General features: G+C 35.9%; 1 protein-coding gene across 2 annotated transcripts; it reads right to left on the reverse strand.

Annotated features, from left to right (window-relative positions):
- Positions 1-6,979: 6,979 nt before the first annotated feature.
- Positions 6,980-13,690, reverse strand: LOC132063322 (DEAD-box ATP-dependent RNA helicase 24). Of its 2 annotated transcripts, XM_059455809.1 has the most exons (7): positions 13,384-13,690; positions 12,372-12,716; positions 9,532-10,760; positions 8,354-8,393; positions 7,742-8,141; positions 7,563-7,626; positions 6,980-7,373 (listed from the first exon to the last, which is right to left on the reverse strand). In XM_059455809.1, the coding sequence occupies exons 1-6, from the start codon at positions 13,637-13,639 to the stop codon at positions 7,575-7,577; spliced, it is 2,322 nt and encodes a 773-aa protein (XP_059311792.1). In that variant the 5' UTR covers positions 13,640-13,690; the 3' UTR covers positions 6,980-7,373; positions 7,563-7,574. The 2 variants fall into 2 exon arrangements, with proteins under 2 accessions (XP_059311792.1, XP_059311790.1); XM_059455807.1 differs by having other exon boundaries at positions 6,980-7,626.
- Positions 13,691-23,163: the final 9,473 nt, after the last annotated feature.

The following is a 23,163-nucleotide window of genomic DNA, read 5'->3' on the forward strand; positions in this document are numbered from 1 at the left end:
TCTTTCTTTTTCTTTCCATGACCCTCGGCTTTCTTTGTTTCGATTGCAGTATGTCTTTTTAGATGACCAAAAATAGTTTTTTCTCTTCAAATTAAAATGCTTTAATGGTCAAAAACTGTGGAGAAATATAACACATCTTTGACGGGACTTTTGGGGTGTGAGTTAAATTAGTATCTAATTTGACAAAAACACACACCTAAACGAGAATAATTAATAGTCGAGGTGTGTTTTGATATATAGTTGGTGATAGTTTAGATAGAACACTCGCACATCTAATAATTCAGATAAAATAACTCATGAAAAATGATAATCCGTATTTTTTAAGAATGATTATTATTTTCTCTAATTTATTTTAGATGGTTAAGTACTTTGTTTTACTTCTTCAAAATGCCCCCACTGTTATGAAATTATGAATGTCCATTTCTCAAATATAATGCTCCTTCCACCATGTTAATGGTTCTTCCTTTTTCTTCCACCATGTTAATGGCTCTCCCATTTGCTTCCACCATTTCATATATTAAATACATATGTATTACTATAAATAGAGGTATAAATTTTCATATGAGAGACACTTGTAACACATTTTGGAAGAATAGTAAAAATCTCTCCTCTTTTGTCATTCTATTTCTATGGTTTTCATCCATTAATATTGTTACTCTTTTAGCTTAGTTTTATAACACGTTATCAGCACGAGATTCTAACCAACTGAGTTAATAATCTCCAAACATGGGAACTTGAAGATTCCACCATTGCATGTCTGGAGATAAGGGAGAAGGTAGAACGTCCCAAAGAAAAACAAAGGTTTTATATCTTTGGAGAAATAAGAGGCTTATCATATGCCAATTCTAAGTACTATTGATTACTTAGTGGACAAATAGTAAGCCGGAGGTATCAGGTAAGCACTACTAATTAATGGGAGAAAAGGTAAATCTACTATATGATTATTTTTATTGAGTGTCAGCTTCTTCCTTGAACATTATGTATTTCATAAGTTATGCAGAAAGCCATTTGACTCATTTGGAAAGTCTACTACATAAATGAAGCTTGCTTCAAAAAGGCATGCACTTGAATTTAGATGCAAACAAAATTATCGTTAAAAATGGCTAATGCTATTTTAGTTACTGCTTATATATTATAGTGGTAGAATTTATTCTACAATAATTTTATAAATTGGATATCTCACGGTGCTTCATAGCTCCTAAAGCAGTAATTGCTTGAAGCCTGATATACTCTTAAAAGATATGTTAGAGAAAATTCTCTAAATTATATGTTTGCCTCGATTTTCGAAGTAGCAATATCTTAAAAGAAATTCTAAGCTATCACAATTTGATATGCTTAAGGCCTGCACGTTCAGATGATTGTGTTCCATTTCTGAAGAATGAGAACTTTTGATATAAGCTATAAATATAGATCCATTCCTTGAAGTGAATGTGATAATATGTGGTAAAGCCTATAAATATAAACGTGCATTTGATTGTGAAAATATCATGATTCATCTCCAGAAGAGGTAGAGTAATTGAGAAGAAATATTCTGAATATTATATGTTTTACTCCTGAAGTAGTAAACTCGAAAATTTGCTCCCGAAGTAGCAAAACTCTGGACCCTACTCCCGAAGTAGTAGAACTTTGAACTCAACTCCCGAAGTAGTATATCTTTGAAATCTACTCCCGAAGTAGTAGAACTTTGAAATTTACTCCTGAAGTAGTAAGACTTTAAATTTTACTCTCGAAGTAGTAAATATTTAAACTTTACTCCCGAAGTAGTAAAACTTTAAACTTTACTCCCGAGTTATAAAACTCCAAAACTTTAGTAAAGAATTAGCAAAATATCTGAGAAATTCTCTAAAGCAATGTCTTCTTGTGTTTGAGCAAAATAATGAGCTATTGATGAGCGTCGTATTTCAAGCACATTTAATTAATCAGGTTTCGTTCCCTGAAGTGAATGAACAAATACCACAACTTATCTCCTGAAGAGATAAAATACAAGGAATATACATGTTATTTTTGTGGTATGAAATTAAGGCATTGCAACACGTACCTGTCGTACGCAGAAACATCTTAAATAATTTTTTCAAAGTATCATTCTAAGGCAAAAGGGAGCAGAGTAGAATGGTTCTGCTATAACCCCATTAATACATTATGGTTAATTGTTATTGATTTCCTCGAAGGAAATAACAATTAATGTATTTTCCCGTGAAGGAATTAATAACTATGTGGTTGCCTCTTTGATACAAAATGTTCAGATGTTAATGATGAATCTCCCTGAAGGAGATGTTTGAAATATTGAAGTTTAGAATTCAATGTTTGTTTCGTGACACCAGTAGTGTCGAAATTTGCTTTCATGGTACCGAAGTATTTAAGAAATATTTGATAATAGAAATTAATGATCAAAGGCTCCGGAAGAGCTAATTATTTATTTGCAAGTATCATGACACTAGCGGTGTCCAAATAATATCTCGATCATGATAAATAAATTGAAGTCTCTTGAAGATGTTATATATGATAATACCATTCATTGTAGATCGTAATTGGTACGATCGGAACACCGTAGTAGACCCGAAGTTTACTAACAATAAAAATGGTTATCATATTGAGACTACAAATGATCGGAATATTAAATATCTTCAAGTTACTACGGGTAAGAAATACACATGTGAAATTTTACCCGAGCATGATGAGATCACATACCACGATAAACTAGAAGTTTATTGATATATAATTTCATGCAATAGTAAACCGAAGTTTATTAAAAGAAATAGCACTCGTCATAGTAAACTTGAAGTTTACGAGTTATAATTTTATCGGTTGACAAGACCATTTTGATCGTCCGATTTAAATCACGTGCTAATTGAGTATTAAAAACATATTGAAGAACTAGAAGATTCTTCAAGAATTTGTTTGTGTTGCTTGTTCTCATGATAAGTTGATTACACCGGCTAATGTTGGGGACCGAATCCCCAAAATTCGAAAAATATAAAAGGTGAATGTGGGCCCCTTCACTCGTAATGTGATGTCTTAAATAGATGCATCAATGAGACGGTCACATGTATGTTTATTGTCAAGTTTGACATTTACGAAGTTGCTCGCTCAAAATGATTGAGTTGGAAGCACAATTTTCAGAATATGTAATCAAGACAATCATCTTGATAATGCTGGTTTATATCTAAGTTGGTTTGGCACTAGGACTAAACCATTGCTTATGAGTGATGTTGGTCCGAGATATGATATATTGCATACAACAACACTTGTATGCTTGAGAGATCAATAAATTTTGATAAATTCTCCCCTCATATTTGGTTTGGTCGGGAACTAGATATTTACATCTTTTAGCATTTGACGGTACATGATTAATGGATATACCATGATGCACACGTATGGATTTTCCCAAAGAAAAATGGGGACATATGTCACTAAAATAAGGGGAGAGAATAGCGGCTAAGAAATATGTTGTGAATTATCATCGTATGATCCTCGGATAATTCAAGTCAAATCTTTCGGAAGCATTTTCGACCCAACTATTTCATATTTCATCTGCAAAATGCTTCTAATGTCCCTGAAGGACAGAGTCTATAACATGCATGGAGCATGGTAGACCAATCGGTTCCAAATATAATAATCCTTGAAAAAGGGAGGAGCAAATGATAATATTAAGGAGGCAAAGTGCTCTTGAAGAGCCGACGACATAACACTTCATGAAACCTTATGCGAGGTTCAGGTACCTGAAAATAATTAAGTATTGAGATCTCAGTAAGTTATGTCGAATTGCGAACCGATACAAAATGATATCTTGTCGACAATATCTTTGATACAATATGGCGCGCAATATTGTATAAAATTATGAGTATTCGAGTTCTACGTTTCTTAAAGCATGCTGACGTAGAAATAATTACCAAGTAAAATGATGCATCTTGGTAAACGTAATGTTTATTGGAAGTCAAACATCGAGAAAATGTCACATTATTTATGTTTGTACGGACCTATGTGGCTTACTTGATGAAATTTAGATGAAAATTCTGAAGGATATAAAATGCTGAAGCATTTGGTTTAAAGTCTCGGGAAATGTATTCAAGATTACAAAGATCACTATATGGTTTAAAACAATCGGGGCGCATGTGGTATAACTAAGTGAGTACTTGATAAATGAAGGATATACAAATGATGCCATTTGTCCATGTGTTTTTATTAAGAAAACAAAATCGGGGTTCATTACCTGGTTATGTTGATGACATAAATCTCATTGGAACTCGAAGAGCTCAAAAGGCGATTGAATATTTGAAGGAAGAATTTGAGATGAAAGATCTCGGAAAGACAAAACTCCGTCTTGGTCACGCAAATTGAACATTTCACAAAAGGGATCTTTATCCATCAATGCATATATAGAGAAAGTTTTAAAACGGTTTTACATGGACAATGCGCATCCTTTAAGTACTCCAATGATTGTTCATGAATGAGTAAAGATCCGTTCCGACCTCAAGAAGAAAATGAAGAGCTTCTTGGTCCCGAAGTACCATATCTTAGTGCAATTGGTGCACTTATGTACCTCCACCTTACGGAGACCGACATAGCGTCTCGTTAATTTGCTAGCAAGATATAGCTCTTCTCCTACAAAACAAAATAAGCATATATTGCGATATTTGAAAGCGATATGGGTCCGTTTTATACTAACAAAAAGTTTTGTTATTTATCCGATCCACATAAAGCTTATCCGTTTATGCGGAGGTACTACTATATCATGGCGATCCACTAGTCCATTGTGCTACTTCTTCGAATCATCGAGATAATAGCTATTCATGAAGCAAGTAGAGAATGTGTGTTTGAGATCGTTGATACATTCCATCGAGAAAGATGTGGCTTGAAATGTGATACAAAAATACCCATTTTATGAAGATAATCCATGCATAGCTCAATTAAAGGGAGGATTTATAAAAGGAGATAGAACGAAGCACATTTCACCAAAGTTAAAATGATCTCCGGAAGAATGGTGATATTGATTAAAAATTCGTTCAAGTGACAATTTTGTTCACCAAATCTTTGCCAACTTCAACTCTTGAGAAATGATATTTAAGATTGGAATGCGAAGACTCCGACATCCGAATCTTGGCGGGGAGTGAAAATACGCGTTGTACTCTTTTTCCCTTAATCAAGTTTTGTCCCATTGGGTTTTCTTGGTAAGGTTTTTAATGAGGCAACTCTCAAAGCGTATTTAGATATGTGTACTCTATTTCCTTCATTGAGGCTTTTTCCCACAATGGTGGTTTTTCCCAATAAGGTTTTTAACGATGCACATCAATGGACATCAGGGGGAGTTTATGAAATTATGAATGTCCATTTCTCAAATATAATGCTCCTTCCACCATGTTAATGGTTCTTCCTTTTTCTTCCACCATGTTAATGGCTCTCCCATTTGCTTCCACCATTTCATATATTAAATACATATGTATTACTATAAATAGAGGCATAAATTTTCATATGAGAGACACTTGTAACACATTTTGGAAGAATAGTAAAAATCTCTCCTCTTTTGTCATTCTATTTCTATGGTTTTCATCCATTAATATTGTTACTCTTTTAGCTTAGTTTTATAACACCCACTAATTAAGAAAAAGCAGTAAGTACTTGTACCTGATACTTACGCCCCTGTATTCATAACCGAACCATGTACTAACATATACGGATACGGCTAGTACTAAAACTGAAATGTGATGTCATAGTGTACTTCATACAAGTGTCAGACCTCCACCTTCCGGAGGTTAACGCAACCACAAGGAAAATAGAAAAACAAAAGTTTGTACTTACTTATAGCCTGTTTGATCAAGTTTTGTTTATCTTCAAAAATATTTTATTTTTTTAAAAGTGCTTATTTAAAAAAAAAAATGAGATATTTGGCAGTGCTTTTTTTTTTTCTAAAAATGAGATGTTTAGCTATACTTTTGAAAGAAAATAAGTATTTTTGAAGAATAGCAGAAGCAATTTTTTAAAAACTAAAAAAAGTAACTTTTTTCCGGAAGCACCTTTTTAAAAAATACTTTTGAAAAAAATACACTTAAAAACACTTTTAAAAAATTTGACCAGACACTAATTGCTGCTCAAAAATATTTTTTAAATTAATTGGCCAAATATAAACTGCTTCTCGTAAAAACTACTTTTTAAAAAAGCACTTCTCAAAAAAAATACTTTCAAAATAAACTGATTTTAAAAGCTTGACCAAATAGGCTATTAGTAATATATACATTGTACTCTTATCCTTGAGCTCATATGGCTTTTGGTTTTACCGTGTCCTCGCATATAACATTGAACTCTTATCCTTTGTTTCATTTTCTTCCCTTTTCATCAACCTTGCACTGCACGCTCTGTTTATACATTGTACTCTTATCCTTGAGCTCAGATGGCTTTTGGTTTTACCATGTCCTCGTATATAACATTGAACTCTTATCCTTTGTTTCATTTTCTTCCCTTTTCATCAACCTTGCACTGCACGCTCTATTTACAGATCTTTATCTGATGGAATCAAATTTCCAAATTTACGTTATTCATCAGATCCAAAATGTCAAAAGAGTGGCCTCCGTTCCAATGCTCTAGAGACAAAACCTAGATGGATTAGACTAGCGTGGCTTTACAAAAAATACAAGCCTAAAATACCTCCCATTATGAAGTTGAGAACCACGCAAAAGGAAGTGAGAACAAATATTTATTCTTATGTAGCAATCGAAATCGTTTGCTTTCTATATTTTCCTAAACATTTGCATCGACGTACCAGCATTGATCACTCAATCAGGAAAGAAATGCTTTTGAAGCAGAAATTTAAAGGGCCAAAGCAATACACTCAGCGACTAAATCAAAACTGATTTCACCCATAAGCTATGTTACTCGGATCCTCCAAAATGTGGCCGCACCATGCCGGGTCTTCCAAAAATAGTGTTTTTGGAGGATCTAACATGGGTGAGAGTTTTTGGGAAGTCCGACCAACATAATCCACCAGTGGCAAAAATTAACGGAGCAATTGAAACAGCAGCCGAACTGAATAATTTTACACTTGAGCCTCTTCCATACTTGGAGCCCTATGTTAAATTTTCTAAAGACCAGAAAGGGATTAAAGTTACAAGAACAATGTTGATGTATCAAAAGAATCAAATGCTACATATATGGTACACGCTTAGAAAATAAAGATCATTTTACACAAACCATTTCAGAAGCAGCATGACATTCTCCCCAGCCATCTTTGCAATGGATGCCAATCTGATCAGACTTTCACTACTTGTTATGCATATAATAATGGATCTTCCCTTCCTTTCCTTGCTCCGAATGGTGAGTTTGAAAGAAAAGCTGTGCCAACTTAGACCAGGATGGGGAGTAACACGTAAACCAAGTATATCCTATGGTATAGCATCACCAAAATCATAGGAGTGGAATCAGACACTAGCTAGACAAAGACTAAAAGTACATAATCTAAACGAACTAACTGTGCAATAACTTAATACATAGAAGAAAAACATGGGGAAAAAACCTAATTAAGGTTAATTTGAAAGGAACACATTTGCCAACAGTTGATTATTCCAGTATACCTAAATAACACATCAACGATCCCAACCAGAAGGCCTCCGTCTTTCTCTGGACTTCTCCTTTGAACTGCAAGGGTGAAAAAAAAAGGACAAATAGGTCTCACAAATTTAATTAATTTAATGTTTGTGTACTTCATTTACACTAATTCAAAAAACTGATAAGATAAGGTAGGTATAGTCACCTCTCTGAACTCTTCTGGTTAGCTCCATCTCTGGCTGGCTGACTAGAAGTATATGCCCCAGATGTAGCAGCAGTAAATGTGGAACTAGCACGGGAAGTGTTAGTATCTCCACCTATAGTCCCACCAGAGACAAAGCCTTGTAAGACCATTCTCTTGTTGGGATTGGCGGCAGCTGTGTTAATCATTCCTTGATTTTGAGAATTTGATGATGCAGCAACAAAGCTATTTTTAAATTGTGTCATCATGCCAGTCCTCAGGGAATTAACTGCTGCAGAACGGCTCGGAGCAGCGCTCTGGGGAGGGTTATTTGATTCGGCATTGTATCCAATACCTAGACCAAAATCCACACCTCGTACACCTCTATTGCTTCCTCCTCCCCTTCCTTTGGCCCTTTTTCCACCTGAAAAAAAAAAAAGCATAAAATTCTCATCAATAGTTTGGTTAGGCAATCAAGAATCTAAAGGAAACCCCACTTCTCTTCTTCCTAGGAAGAAAAAAAAAAAAGAGGTGTGGTTTTTTTTTTTTGTAGCGGGGGGGGGGGGGGGGGGGGGGTGGCAGCATTTGGTGTCCTCCAATAGAACAAAATCTTGAATCATAAGAATAAGTCCATACCTCCTTTCCTTGCATCCCTTTTGGACCGGAACCTCCCGTCCTAAGAGTTCACAAAAAATAAATATAATCATGCAAACAGGCAAAAGATCCGAGTATTTTAAGCAACAACCCAAAAAAAGAAGCACAAAACGAGGAGCAAAAAATGATTAGACAAAATTAAAAATGACCACATAGCCTATAAAATAATGACAATATTTGTCAAAAGGTGCAACGCACACAAGGATGATAAATAAGAGGTCGAGTGAAGGAGATAAAAGGATGTAAAGTATACCTTAAAATCACATGAAAATTTATCTCAAAGGACCTACAATCTATTGGAGTCTATGCAGCCGTAGCCAAAAATAAAATTATTTGAACCCGAGACCTCATGGCTCTCAACGCACCTCATTGACCACTAGGCCACACCCTTGGGCAATCTCTAGATAGTACATACTTCTCAATATATTTTCATATCATACCTTACCAGGTGCTACCCGATATTACATAGTGCTAATAACAATTATACCGAGGTTTACATGCTCTTTTTTTTCCAATTCACATCCATAAATAAAATAGTTAATATTCAATATATTAGTGTGGCATCTCAAGCTACTCGTTCTGCTAGAGAAGTTACAGATTTCTTGTGTTACAATGTCTCTGGCACCTCCAAATCATGTTGAAGCATCTCTGATTCATCCTTTAAATGTTCTGAGAGAAAAAGCAATACCTTCTATTTTTTTACTTCATCGAATACTTCAACGTGAACGCTAGCAACCCATGACTGTGCAATACTATTGGATCTCAGCAACCCACAACGTTACATCTTTGGACTCGTATATCGTTTCAGACACCAAAAGAAAAAACAAGCTTCTCTAATCTATGTATCATAGTTTTCTAGTAAAGAAAATCTCCGAAAAGGATGTCATTATAGATATTGACTTCAAAAGGAAAAATGCTTCCCTTTTCCTTGGTTTATCTTTTCCTTTTAGATGGGAGGAGGATTTGAAGGCGGCTACTTTAAAACTTGAACACAGGGTGCTGCTCGGTTTTATGAAAAAATCAAACACAAACTTTAGCAGTGGCAGTGAATGGACGTGAATGCATGTGATGTAACGCACTTGGTGAAATTTAAGAAGCTAAAATAAAAATAAAAAAGGAATCCCAAGCTTCAAGCATTTCAAAGAAAAATATAGAAGTACCTTCATAGCAAGGTCCATTAGTTCCACGGACACATTTTGACCAGCAGCAACCAAACTGTTCGCCAGTTCACCAGCAAAACGCGCTTCCTTATGAGTAATAAGAGTGTAGGCAGTTCCATCTTTGTCACCAGCACGACCTGTTCTCCCAATTCTGTGGACATGCATATCCATATCTTTAGCTATGTCATAGTTCACCACCGACTTAAGTGATTTGATGTCAAGACCACGAGCAGCAACATCAGTTGCGATAAGAACATGATATATGCCAGATTTAAATTTCTGCAGTGTCTCCATACGAGAAACTTGATCCTTGTCACCATGGAGAGCTGCAACTCTAAATCCGTTCTGAGCCAATTGGGATTCTATCTCATCCACTGTTGCCTTTTTCGAAGCAAAGACAAGAACATCACCATTGTCAATAAGTCCTGGGAGTTTTTCCAGAAGCCAAGGCAATTTTTCAGCATCTGAAGGAATCACTTCAACTATTTGTGTAATATCCTCATTAGCCATGCCAATCTCACCCACATTAACTCTTACAGGATCCGTCAATATTTCTCTGGCAAGCTTTTCAACTTTGCGGGGCATAGTTGCTGAAAAGAGCAATGTTTGGCGATCAGGTCTAATTTGACCAACAATGGACCTTATCTGAGGTTCAAAACCAAGGTCAAACATCCGATCAGCCTCATCAAGTACTAGGTAAGTTGCTCTCAACATTGTAAATGCCTTCTTTCTGATCATATCTATCAACCTCCCTGGAGTAGCAACAACAATCTCACACCCTGCCTTTAGTTCTTTGTATTGATCCAATTTAGACATTCCTCCATAAACTGCAGACACACGGATACCATGCGATTTCGAGAATTTCTTTGCCTCCACAAATATTTGATGTGCTAATTCCCTAGTGGGTGCACAAATAACTCCAATTGGACCTTCTTCTTTCTGAAGTTCACGCTGATCCATGATGTGGACAATCATAGGGAGCACAAAAGCAGCAGTCTTACCGGACCCAGTTTTAGCAATACCAATAATATCTCTCCCAGAGAGCACAATTGGTAATGCTTGACACTGTATTGGTGTAGGCTTTTCATATCCCTGTTTACTGATAGCTTTCATCAACTCAACAGAAAAACCAGAGTCTTCAAATGTCTTAATTGGCCTTGGAACATCAAAGCCGGATACACGAATCGCCAAGCTTGTCCTATATTCATTAACTTCCACATCGCTCATACCTGCATAGAGAAAAGCATTAACCTGGATGAAGGGAGATACTGATAAGGATAACGTGCAATCTAAAGAAGAACTAGCAAAACAATAATGGCTAGATGTGATCACCGTCAAGAGCTAGGCTACTTATTGACTGCACTAAACAACCCTACATTCAAATTACACATGAATACAAGGAGAAACAATAAGCTGAACCAGGGATCATCTCCAACTCCGTACAAGTAGTATCAAATTACAACAAGTCCCCAACCAAACATTTCTAAAACGGCTTCATCATTTTAAAGTTTAAACTAAGGATCAGAGCACCAGGGAAACGTTAGGGATTAGTACAACCCGATGAACCAAATACTGTATCTCGCTCCAAACGAAACTAAGAACAACATATCTTTGTAAAGTGCCAAACACTTGCTAGCAAAAAACTAAAACCACACAACACAAACTTTTATTTGATTGATAAAGCCACCCAACGCAACTAATCTTCACATGATTTACTAGAAGCCATTATTTATAACAAGCTCTAAAAAAACACCAGGACTGTCAGATCATCAACCTCATGAGACAAAAACTTAGTGGCTCTAATCAATTCAAAAAAAAAAAAAAAAAACCTTTGGTGGCTCTACTCTCCCCATAGGCGAATGTAATATGCAGGCGGCATCATTTTAAAGCTTAAACTAAGGATCAGAGCACCAGGGAAACATTAGGGATTAGTACAACCCCACATGAACCAAATACTGTATCTCGCTCCAAACGAAACTAAGAACGGCATATCTTTGTAAAGTGCCAAACACTTGCTACCAAAAAACTAAAACCACACAACACAAATTTTTATTTGATTGATAAAGCAACCCAACACAACTAATCATTTACTAGAAACCATTATTTATAACAAGCTCTAAAAAAACACCAGGACTGTCAGATCATCAACCTCATGAGACAAAAACTTAGTGGCTCTACTCTCCCCATCGAATGTAATATGCAGGCAGCTGGTGCAGCCGTACATTTTCCTCTGCTTGAACTACAAATATTGTGAAGCAAGAAAATTTGTGTTTATACTGAGTTTGCAAGTGCTGCTACAAAGTAGCAGCTGGTCCGACAGTGCTTTGTACCGACTAACTTAGAATCCTGAATTCGCCTTTAGTTTCTCACCTCTCATTAAAACAACAACAACGTACCTAGTGTAATCCCACAAGTGGGGTCTGGGGAGGGTAAGATGTACGCAGACCTTACCCCTACCTTTGTGGGGTAGAGAGGCTGTTTCCAATAGACCCTCGGCTTGAAAGAAAAGAAAATAATTTGAAGAAAGGTATCTAGTAAGATATGACAGCACAATAGCAAGACAAAGCAACTGAAACAACAGAAAATAATACAGATTGAAGAAATGAAGCTAAGTGATTACTAACTAGATACTACTGATAGGAAGAACCCTCGGCTACCTACTAACCTTCTAGCCTAATCCTCGACCTCCACGCCTTCCTATCTAGGGTCATGTCCTTATTTAAAATTTGGCTTTTCAGTGCACCTTATGTTATTTCTAACCAACAAAAGAACGAAGTTAAATTGTGGACCACAATTAAACTAGATCAAGACGAGCAACCGACAAGCAGAACACAGTGTACCTGAAATAGAAGGCTTTTCCTCATAAAAATCCTTGTTGAAGGGCTCATAGTCAATCTCACTATGCTCCAGTGCAGGAATAGGCTCAATCTTCTTTTTATCAACAACAATAGGATTATCGTCGGAATCATACTCAACTAATCCTGCATCAACAGCCTTTGCTGCAGCATACACCTCCTCATCCGAATTGTAACCAGCCTGAAGAGCATCAGCAGCCAATTGTAACCCTACATCCTTCTTCGCTCTCAAAAAACTCTCCATTGGATCATCATCTACATCATCCTTATACTTATCCAGTTTCTCTTTCGGCTTCGGCGGCGGCGCAGCCTTCATTTCTTCATGAATCCCTATGAATAAGCGCAATCATCGAGATTCAGGAAGCTATTTTAGTTTATTAATGATTCAAATGGATCAATAACAATAAAAAGTTGTTCAAATAGGGATTTCAAGTTGAAGGTTCATTATTTTAGATTTGAGTTTAGAGTCTTAGTTTTTTATTTATTTAACCTTGGACTTCCTTATATATTCTGCTTTCCTTGAATTGAACTCTTGTAACTAAACCGAATTACGGAATAGATACATAATGTATCAACTTTGTTTAAAGTGTATAATAGTGTATGAAAGGTGTTTATAGACAAATATTATGACCTAAATAGGAAAACAAACTCAAAGTATGGGCTAAGTGGCATAAATATTTTCAAAATTAGACATAAGAGTGTAATTTTCCCAACAAAAGATGGATTTTGAAGACAAAATACTCCCTCTGTCCTGAAAATAGATGTCCACTTTTACTTGTCCAGTTTAGAAAATCTAAGAATCAGGAGTTGGAAACTTCCGGGAATTGTTAGTGGCTGCACAAATTTTAAAGTATGTTTGATTGATTTCAGTTATTAGATTACTTAGCAATAATTAGGGGTGATATGGTAAAACTATCATTCCATTTTTGGCTTCTTAATAGGCGTGTCAAGTCAATACATGATGAATAAAAATGGAGAGAGGGAGTAGAAAGAAAACCTTCCATAAAGGCATCAAGTGGATCAATCTCATCATCTTCAGCGCCGCCATCATTATTGTTGTTTGTTCCGACAGCATCGTGTTCATCGTAGTCGATGTTATCTAAGTCGGTGTCTTCGTAATTGTCGTGGCTACTACCCCCGGCGCGTGAGGATGGAGGTACGTACAGTCGCTGAGGAGGTTCGTTTCGCTCGAAGTTGTATGTTGTTTGCTTATTAATGCCGAAACCTTCGAATCCGAATTTCCTCTTCGACATAGTATGAAGTTCAAACCCTAGTTTTACTGAACCCTAAAACTGAAGGTACCGATATGGCTTGCGTTACAAAACCTAAGAAAGTTTGGACAGAGCAGAGACCTAATCTAAACCCTCATGCTAATTATTGTCGATTTGCTTCTAAAACGCTTGTCCTTTTGCCGCTAATAGGAGCAGCGAGGGACGGCGACTGAACTAAGGTCGGCCCACAGGCTATCTTTTTCTTTTCTTTTCTTTTTATTTTTATTTTTTTAGTCTTTCTATTTGTTAAAAATCCTATTTTTATGGGGACATTTATGTGCCACTGGAAAAGGAAAACGTTTATTTTGGGGAACAAGTTTTGGGATAAATTTTCTTTTCTGAAAAATAAAATACATAGGAGTATTTGATAATGTTAGACCAAAGAAAGAGAAAACATAATACTATAATATATTGTACATTCGCTCTAAAATTGTAGGTCTCACTTTTAATTACACATGGCATATTTGGGAAAAAGATCATCAAAATAGTCATAATAAGCAAAACAAACATATAAAACAAAGCAATTTTTGTGGTAAAACTAAAGCAAGTTATAACTGAAAGATAGAATTCAAACACCATAAGTGATATCTCCTGAATTAAATCTATCATTAAAACTCATGGTCTTTATTTTTTTTGTTGGTATATAAAAACTTTTTATTATACCAAGTGAGTTTTGTACAAACAAAACTATAAGTAAGAGCAAAAGACATCTAAAACAGTGGACATAGTCTCTCTCATCTATTAACAGATACTTCTAGTCTACCAATTAACTACATCAGCATCTTGGGACAGCATGAACAAGTTTTACGGATCGTAATTCATGGATACCAATTTTACAGCATTTTTGGTATTCAAAATTTCCTCTACAGTGAACTTTTGAATGAGTAGCCTAATACGCAATTCAAATGTTCTCTTTTTGAGATGAAAGATTCTTTGATTTTCTTCCACTCATAGGCGTTTGTAGGAACTTCTTATGGACATGAAGCAATAACTTCTCCAGCGAGGTTTTGGTATTATGGGACACCATTTTGTGCTATGACTTGCTAGATCTTAATAATAGGTTGTATAATGTTGACATCATGAGAAAAACTTGTACATATAGCTCTAAAGTCAAATGAGCTAGTTGTACATATTGGCTTACTTGGTTGAATGAAAAGTGTTGGTGAAAATACAACTGAAATTACAATTACAAATGAAAAATAAAATGAAGAAATAAAATATCTTCAGGCTGAGGCGCGGATATCTCGCTCTCTTTAAAGAGATTCAAGCACACTGCAGCAAATCTACCAGTCCAGCAGTAATTTTTCTGACTTGTCTCCTCCAGGATACAACAGCCCGACCACGTCGTATAACTCAACAAACTCTGGATAAGATGTTTAGTCCAAAGCTCCACCAAAAAGAACACCTTCCTCCAACTAAACAAAACTCTTTTTTTTCTCACTCACTTTTCATGCACTCTATATTTTCTTTCTACCCTCACAAAGTAAGGATGACTAACTATTTATAGCTAGGAAAATTATCCTTGAATTGAATAAGGTATGAATGTGGTACTAAAGTAGGTAGATAATGGAAGAATTATTATTTGGAGGTTACATGAGTTACAACACTAAAGAAAATGAATAAGGGTGAGTAATGAGTAGGAGTTTACAAAGGAAAATAAGACCACATTCATCCATAACTCATATGAATAATGAGATAGTGAAAGAATAGAAAGTAATGGCCTATTAAGGCACCAAAACGTAAAGAGCAAAAGAGATCATTTCTCTGTCAATTTATGGCCACAACGGAAAGATGGTAAATGCTCTTGAACAGCCACTTTAATATAATAATAATAATAATAATAATAATAATAATAATAATAATATTAAAATGGTAAAAATATCCTTCAATCCCCCACTCATTTTAATATTAATATCAGAGAGTTTATCAGCTGAAGGTAGACTATTATGCGTAATGAAGGTGTGATTTGCATTGAACCTCCACTTAGTAAAACAATAATCTTTACTCTAAAGTCGTAGTGGTCTCAAACTTGAACTATGACTGCTTAAGGAAAATAAAGAATTACTGCTTACACATAATAATCAAGGTGTTTACATGAGCTTTCACAGCCAGCACATTACGGCATTGTGCTATCCCGGCTTCATGAATGATTTTGAGAACGAGCCCAATTCTCATAGGAAGCGGCCTACTTCCACACTCACATAGGTGAAATCGTCAAGGATGCTTCGTAACTTAACACCCCACTCATACTAGCTAAAATTTCATTAAGAGTTTATAAACTCAACCTCTACAAACCACTGCGAATAATGCACTCACACCATAGGAAGGAATAAATAAAATAGTGCATTTTCTCAATAAGTCATCATATGATTCGTTTTTTCCATTTAACCTCGGTTATAGGATCTCTAGTCCCCCGGTTGGGTTTTCTATATACGACTCATGAATTTACGGGCTTCAATCCCATCCCTCTCGATATGCTCCGTACCACTTTCTCTTGCCAAGGCCTTGGTTAGTGGATCCGCAAGATTATCACAAGATTTGACATAATCAACGTTAATGGTACCACTTGTCAAATATGATCTCACGAAAGATCGTGTTTTCTCCTTATAGTCCGGATTTACCGTCATAATAACGGTTTTGAACTCTACCAATTGCAAATGTGCTATCATAATGAATTAAAAGGCCAGAGGAATTGGTTTTTCAAAATAAGGAATTTGAAATAATAAATCTCTTAACCAATTTGCTTCTTCACTAGCCGAAGCTAAAGCAATTAGTTCGACCTCCATGGTAGAGTTAGCAATAATAGTTTCTTTTTTTTGATTTCCAACAAATAGCACCACCGCGAACGTAAAAATATAACGGTGGTAGAATAGGAATCACAGATAAAGTGTTCCAATCAGTACGTAAAAGCCTTCAAGTACAAAAAAGAGATATTTTTTATAAAACAAGCCATAAGTTTCGTACTCCACTAAATATTTCATAACTCTCGTTATAGCATGCCAATGTTCACTACTTGGCTTGCTTGTACCTCGCTTAAGTACTCCAATCGCATACGCAATATCGTGCCTAGTGCAATCGATCACATATCTCAAACTTCAATTAAGCTAGCATATTCCTTTGATTTATCACATCATTTTCACTTTTGAACAGAAAACAAGTGAACACTTGAATCAAAAGGAGTTACAACATGCTTGCAATCAAGAAAGTTATATTTTTTCAAAATTTTCTCAACATAATGTGTGTCGTGGAAAAATTACATCACATGTTTTAGTAATTTTTATTCCAAGAATAAAATTTGCCTCACCAAGATCTTTCATATCAAAATGGCTTCTAAGAATATTTTTAATTTCACCAATAACATTCATGTTAGAGCCAAAGATCAATAAATCATCAACATAGAGGCAAACAATAACATGTGAGTTATTCCAAGACTTATGATAAAGGCACTTATCACACTCGTTTGTTTTAAAACCATTTTCAATCATGTAGGAATCAAACTTCTCATGCCATTGCTTTGGTGCCGTTTCAAGCCATATAGGGATTTAGTAAGTTTACACACTTTGCTTTCTTGCACCGTTTCAACAAACCTAAAGTTTGTTCCATATATATTTCCTCATTTAGGTCCCCATTTAAAAAAGCAGTTTTTACATCCATTTGATGAATATGCAAATCAAAAATTGCAGCAATAGTCATTAAAAGCCTTATGGATGTAATTCTAGCGACCGGAGAAAAAGTGTCAAAAAATTCTAGGCCTTCTAGTTGTTTAAAACCCTTAGCAACTAATCTAGCCTTATATTTATCTACAGAACCATCCGGTTTTAACTTTTTTCTAAGGACCCACCCATTTACACCCAATTGTTTTACAACCCGGCGGTAAATCCACTAACTTTCAAGTTTTATTGAAAATAAGTAACTCCATTTCATCATTTACAACATCTTTCCAAAAAATAGCATCATGTTAAGATAAAGCTTCTTGTAAAGTGAGAGGGTCATCTCCAACATTAAAAACATAAAAATCAGGACCAAAATCTTTTTCTACTTAGCTCTTTTACTTCTTCTTAACTCAAAATCGTGATATTCTTTATTTTTCAAAACAGAAGTAGAAGAACTAGGTAGTGACAAAATATTTTCGTTAGTCCTATGACCCTCACTATTTTTAGAATCAAATGGAAATTTATTTTCATGAAAAATAGCATTACCTAATTCTATTATTATATTATTTTCAAGACTAAAAAATCTATAGGCTGTACTATTTGAAGCATAACCAAGAAAAGCGCAAGTGGTAACTTTTTACCCAACTTAGAAATTTTTGGATCCATTAGCCTTACATAAGCTAGACAACGCCAAACTCTTAGATATCACAAATTTGGCTTGTGACATGACCTTTCCACAACTCAAATGGTGTTAATTTTGTCTTTTTATGAGGCACACGATTCAACACATAACAAGCAGTCAAAATAGCTTCGCCCCAAAAATTTAGAGGTGCACTTGACTCAATAAGCATGGCATTTGTCAACTCAACTAAGGTTCTATTTTTTCTTTCTGCTACACCATTAGATGCAGGAGAATAAGGTGGAGTAGTTTCATGAAATATTCCCAATGATCTAACAAAAGAATTAAACTCATTAGACTCATATTCACGGCCTCTATCACTTCTAATTCTTTTTATGTCACGCCCCAAATCTGGAACGGCGTGACCGGCATTCGGTGCCAAACAAGGCCCGAGTGAACCACTCTAAATCTAAAACTCTACTAAGGCCTACCTGCACACAGATAATACCAACAAGCCGGTGAGGCCGTAATCTGGATATATATATATATATGCTGACTATCTCTTCTGAACTGGGCACACACATACCCAAAATATATATACACAACTGAGCAAGCCGATGAGGCTGCTATGTAGCTGACCAACAAAACTGAGAGCCGACAAGGCTACCTGACATTTCAACTACATACAACGTCGTTACACGACTACTCAGGAACACGAGTCGCGTAAAAGGATAGACAATACCCCGTCATACCCATGCATATACATGTCAAAATAACATAGAAGGACTACGCTCCGAACCAAGCGGGAGCACACCGACCGTAGCCGAGTGGAAGGCCTACCGAGCTAGATCGGCTCGTCTCGCTACCCGAACTGCGGCGCATGAACGCAAAGGTCCCCAAGCAAAGGGACGTCGGTAGCATTTAAATAATGTACCGAGTATGTAAGGTAAGATAACAACCTAAATGAAATAATAAGCTATACTGGATATTTCAAAGAAAGCATACCAGGGTGTTTCTACCCGGGATTGCCTTTCATCTGAGGCAAGATAACATAACTCTATAGATATAACTTCATGACCCGAAGGTCAGGCATAGATAACTCCATGAACCATAGGTCAGGTAATAACTCCATGTCTCATAGGCCAGGTATAATTAACTCCGTGACCCGTAGGTCATGTAATAACTCCATGGCTCATAGGCCAGGTATAATCAACTCCATGACCGTGGGTCAGTAATAACTCCATGGCTCAGGTGTGCATAATCAACTCCATGACCGTTGGTCGTGTAATAACTCCATGGCTATAGGCCAATTATAATCAACTTCCATGACCCGTGGCAGTCGCAATAACTCCATGACATCCGTAGAGGCCATTCTCCGTCTCACCGACCAAGTGGCCAAATAAAAAAATGTAAATATATGTATATCATGCATGTGTTGAAAAATACCGATCCTGTAACATGTCTTTTCTGTCTCTCTATGAACTCCAGGACATAGGAAGGGGATATAGCCCTTCAGAAACAATAACAGAACACTCGAAAATCATGCAATAATATGTCAAGCTCTACTTAGACAATTTCTGGTCACAAGGTTATTATGCTCTTACCTTATATGGAAGCATGTCAAGAAAAGAAGGAACAATTATTATAAGAACTTTGAGAATCATGAACTTCTAGCTTTTTGGGAATAAGAACATTATGGAAATCATGTAGGGTTCATAAGAAATGAAGGGACTAGCCTTAACATACCTGGACGCTTATTTCTCGACTTTCCAACTTACTTCCTGTCTTGCAATTTACTTAAGATCATTCGTAGTCTCGTAATCTACATATAAAACAATTCACACTATTGTTAGTCTCATCCTCATATGTTCGTCTTAAGCCTTCAATTTAAATCCATTTAGAATCTGTCGAAATTCGGGCAGCATCTCCCCTATTTATATGCCTAGCCCAAAATCATAATATCAACAACCAATCAACAATAACAACAATACCAACATCATCAACGTCATTATCCATACCAATATATTTCATTAAACATCCCACACGATGTTTTCCAAATTTCTCAACTAACCAACTTGTAATACGACTATTTAATAACTTTATCTCCGTAAATAAACCTAAATCAATATTAATAAGGGAAGATTCATACCTTACTTCCGCTAGAACCATAATATCTTCCATATCCGCCTTGAACCCAAGCCAATATCCTTTGCAAGACGATATTACAATCGCAACTATATGTTGTCCGAACCTAAATATGGAGATTTTCACTTAATTTGCGCTAAAATTTGATGGACGGAAGTTGGGGGAATATCCCAGAAAGTTTGGGGGAGTTTAGAGGGGTGTTTTGATGAAAATGAGGGGGTTTAAGGTTTTAGAGTCGGTTTCCACCGACTCGAAATTTGCCCTTCGCGTTCACAGCCTTGGGTCCCGTTCGCGAAGGGTTATTCAGCCCTCCTTTTCGCGTTCGCGGCCCTTTAATTTCTGCTCCGGCGGCCTAATTTGTAACGTCCATGACTCTCTACTCCGATGTCCTATCGACGAGCGGTTTGTTGCGTTGGAAACTAGACTTCATGAACTTCAATTTAGGCTTTTTCTTTGCTCTAAACTCCTCATATACTAAAATATATTCTTTCTCCAAGTTGGACTAAAATTTCTGTCCAAAATTCTGCCAACTTTTCTCAAATTTTTGATAAACTTATTTTCTTCGATTTGCTTGGTCCTAAAATCTTCCGAAACTCTCCATACATGATATTTATCATTAATCATACTTGATAATGGTCATGTTCTTTGGTTCCAAGGTTGTCCTTCCCGGTTAAGACTTACGAGATCGTAATTCATCCTTTACTTCATTGTTACGTATTTCCCCTGGCTTGTACCTTTTAAAACTTCATGGGACGTCTCTGATACTCCATTAATACGATGAAATACATGGCGTACTCATGCTCTGAAAGTGCAAGGTGTAACATTTTATTTTTCTACCAAACTGATTTTCAACTTCATGGAGATAGATTTTAAAATTTTCGAAAGCATCACTTTTATGTTTCATCAAGAAAACACTTGTATACTTAAAAAAAATCATCGATAAAAGTGATAAAATATTTATTTCCTCCACGAGTTAAAATTCCTCCAATTTCACAAATATCAATATGAATTAACTCTAACAATTCAGTTTTTCTTTCAACTTGAAAATGAGGCCTTTTTGTGATTTTGGCTTTACTACAAGCCTCACATTTTTCAAAATCCTTTTTAATCATTGGGATTAATCCTAAACTACTCATGATTCCCACATAACGATTATTAATATGATACAAAATGCCAAAAATTAGTAGAAGAAAGCATGTAAACAGAATTAGAAACTTTATTCATCTCAACATTCAACTTGAACATCCCATCACAAGAATACCCCTCTCCCACAAAAACACATTTTTTCACTATTACATATTGATCAGACTCAATAATTTGCTTGAAGCCTGCTTTATTAAGAAGAAAACTAGACATAAAAAAAAATTTCATGGAAGGAGTAAAAAGTACATCTTTTAATGTTAGTACCCTTCCAGAAGTGAAGCTCAACTCGACATCTCCCTTTCCAAGCACTTGAGTGGTGTGAGAATCACCAAGCATGATGGTTTTGAGCTCCTCAAAAGGAGTATACACTTTGAACCAATCTTTGTCATAGCATACATGACGGCTTGCACCAGAATCAGCCCACCATCCATCAACATTTTCAACCATATTTATGTTTGTTATCATCGCCACTCGTGGCTCTTCGGTAACGTTCGCCTGAGGTGTAGGACCACATTTCCGAAACTTGCAAAATCGAGCAATATACCCACTCTTGCCACAGACAAAGCATGGTCCTCCATTTTGTGCTTGGTTATTTCCACCATTATTTTTCTTGAATATTTTCTTCTTAGGCTTCATATAGGTATTTTTGTTAGCATTAGGAGCAGCATTATTTAAAGTAATTAAATTTATCTTATTTGTGACGGGTTGTAAGTTGCTCTGTTGCGTTTGCAAAAGTACATCTTGGCCCCTTGCCTCTTCTTCCATGCGGATTCGCATAATCAACGTCTCAAGTGAAGTTTCTTTTGTTTGTGATGCATAGTTTTTTGAAATTCCTTCCATGAAGGTGGAAGTTTATCTATTATGCCACAAACAATAAGGTTATCTCCAATTTTTATCTCCTCGGACCCGAGCTCTCCAGCAATCATTATAAAGTCTTGAGCTTGGTCTACCACTGATTTGTTGTCCACCATTTGGAAACGAAAAAATGCTAGCTAAAGATATTTTTTCGCTCCAAATTCTCCTGGTATCATATTTACTCTGCAATGCTTTCCAAATTTCTTTGCAGTAGAGTAAGTTCTATCATAATAATCATAAAAATTATCTGATAGACAATTAAGCAGATCATACCGACACTTGTAAGAATCCTCATCGTACTTTTCAACTTTTTCTTGAAGAGAAATAAGTTCTTCATCTTTCATGTAAGAGTTATCTACTTTGTTTGAATTCTTCTCAGTTAACACATAAAAAACATTGAGAAGACCTAAGTAGAAAAGTACTTTACCCTTTCATCTCTTAAAATGAGTACCGTTGAACCGAAATGACTTGTTGAGATCTCCCACTTTGACATCCGCAGATTTTTCAATTGTAGCCATGGAATCTCCTTAAAATTGTTGGTGAAATACAACTAAAATTACAATTACAAATGAAAAATAAAATGAAGAAATAAATATCTTCAGGCTGAGGCGCGGATATCTCGCTCTCTTTAAGGAGATCCAGCAGTAATCTTTCTGACTTGTCCCCTCCAGGATACAACAGCCCAACCACGTCGTATAACTCAACAAACTCTGGACAAGATGTTGAGTCCAAAGCTCTACCAAAATAACACCTTCCTCCAACTAAACAAAACTCTCTTTTTTCTCACTCACTTTTCATGCACTCTATATTTTTTCTCTACCCTCACAAAGTAAGGATGACTAACTATTTATAGCTAGGAAAATCATCCTTGAATTGAATACGGTATGAATGCGGTACTAAAGTAGGTAGATAATGGAAGAATTATTATTTGGAGGTTACATGAGTTACAACACTAAAGAGGATGAATAAGGGTGAGTAATGAGTAGGAGGTTACAAAGGAAAATAAGACCACATTCATTCATAACTCATATAAATAATGAGATAGTGAAAGAATAGAAAGTAATGGCCTCTTAAGGCACCAAAACGTAAGA

This window comes from Lycium ferocissimum, chromosome 7, assembly GCF_029784015.1.
Source record: "Lycium ferocissimum isolate CSIRO_LF1 chromosome 7, AGI_CSIRO_Lferr_CH_V1, whole genome shotgun sequence".
In the NCBI taxonomy this organism is placed as follows: Eukaryota; Viridiplantae; Streptophyta; class Magnoliopsida; order Solanales; family Solanaceae; genus Lycium; species Lycium ferocissimum.

Excerpts from the sequence above, each read along its gene's own strand:
- LOC132063322 (XM_059455809.1), bottom strand. The coding sequence starts at position 13,639 with ATGTCGAAGAGGAAATTCGGATTCGAAGGTTTCGGCATTAATAAGCAA. Across the intron at positions 10,761-12,371 it reads GGAAAAGCCTTCTATTTCAG|GTATGAGCGATGTGGAAGTT; the intron begins GTACACTGTGTT and ends TTCTCTATGCAG. Across the intron at positions 8,142-8,353 it reads AAGGGATGCAAGGAAAGGAG|GTGGAAAAAGGGCCAAAGGA; the intron begins GTATGGACTTAT and ends TTTTTTTTTCAG.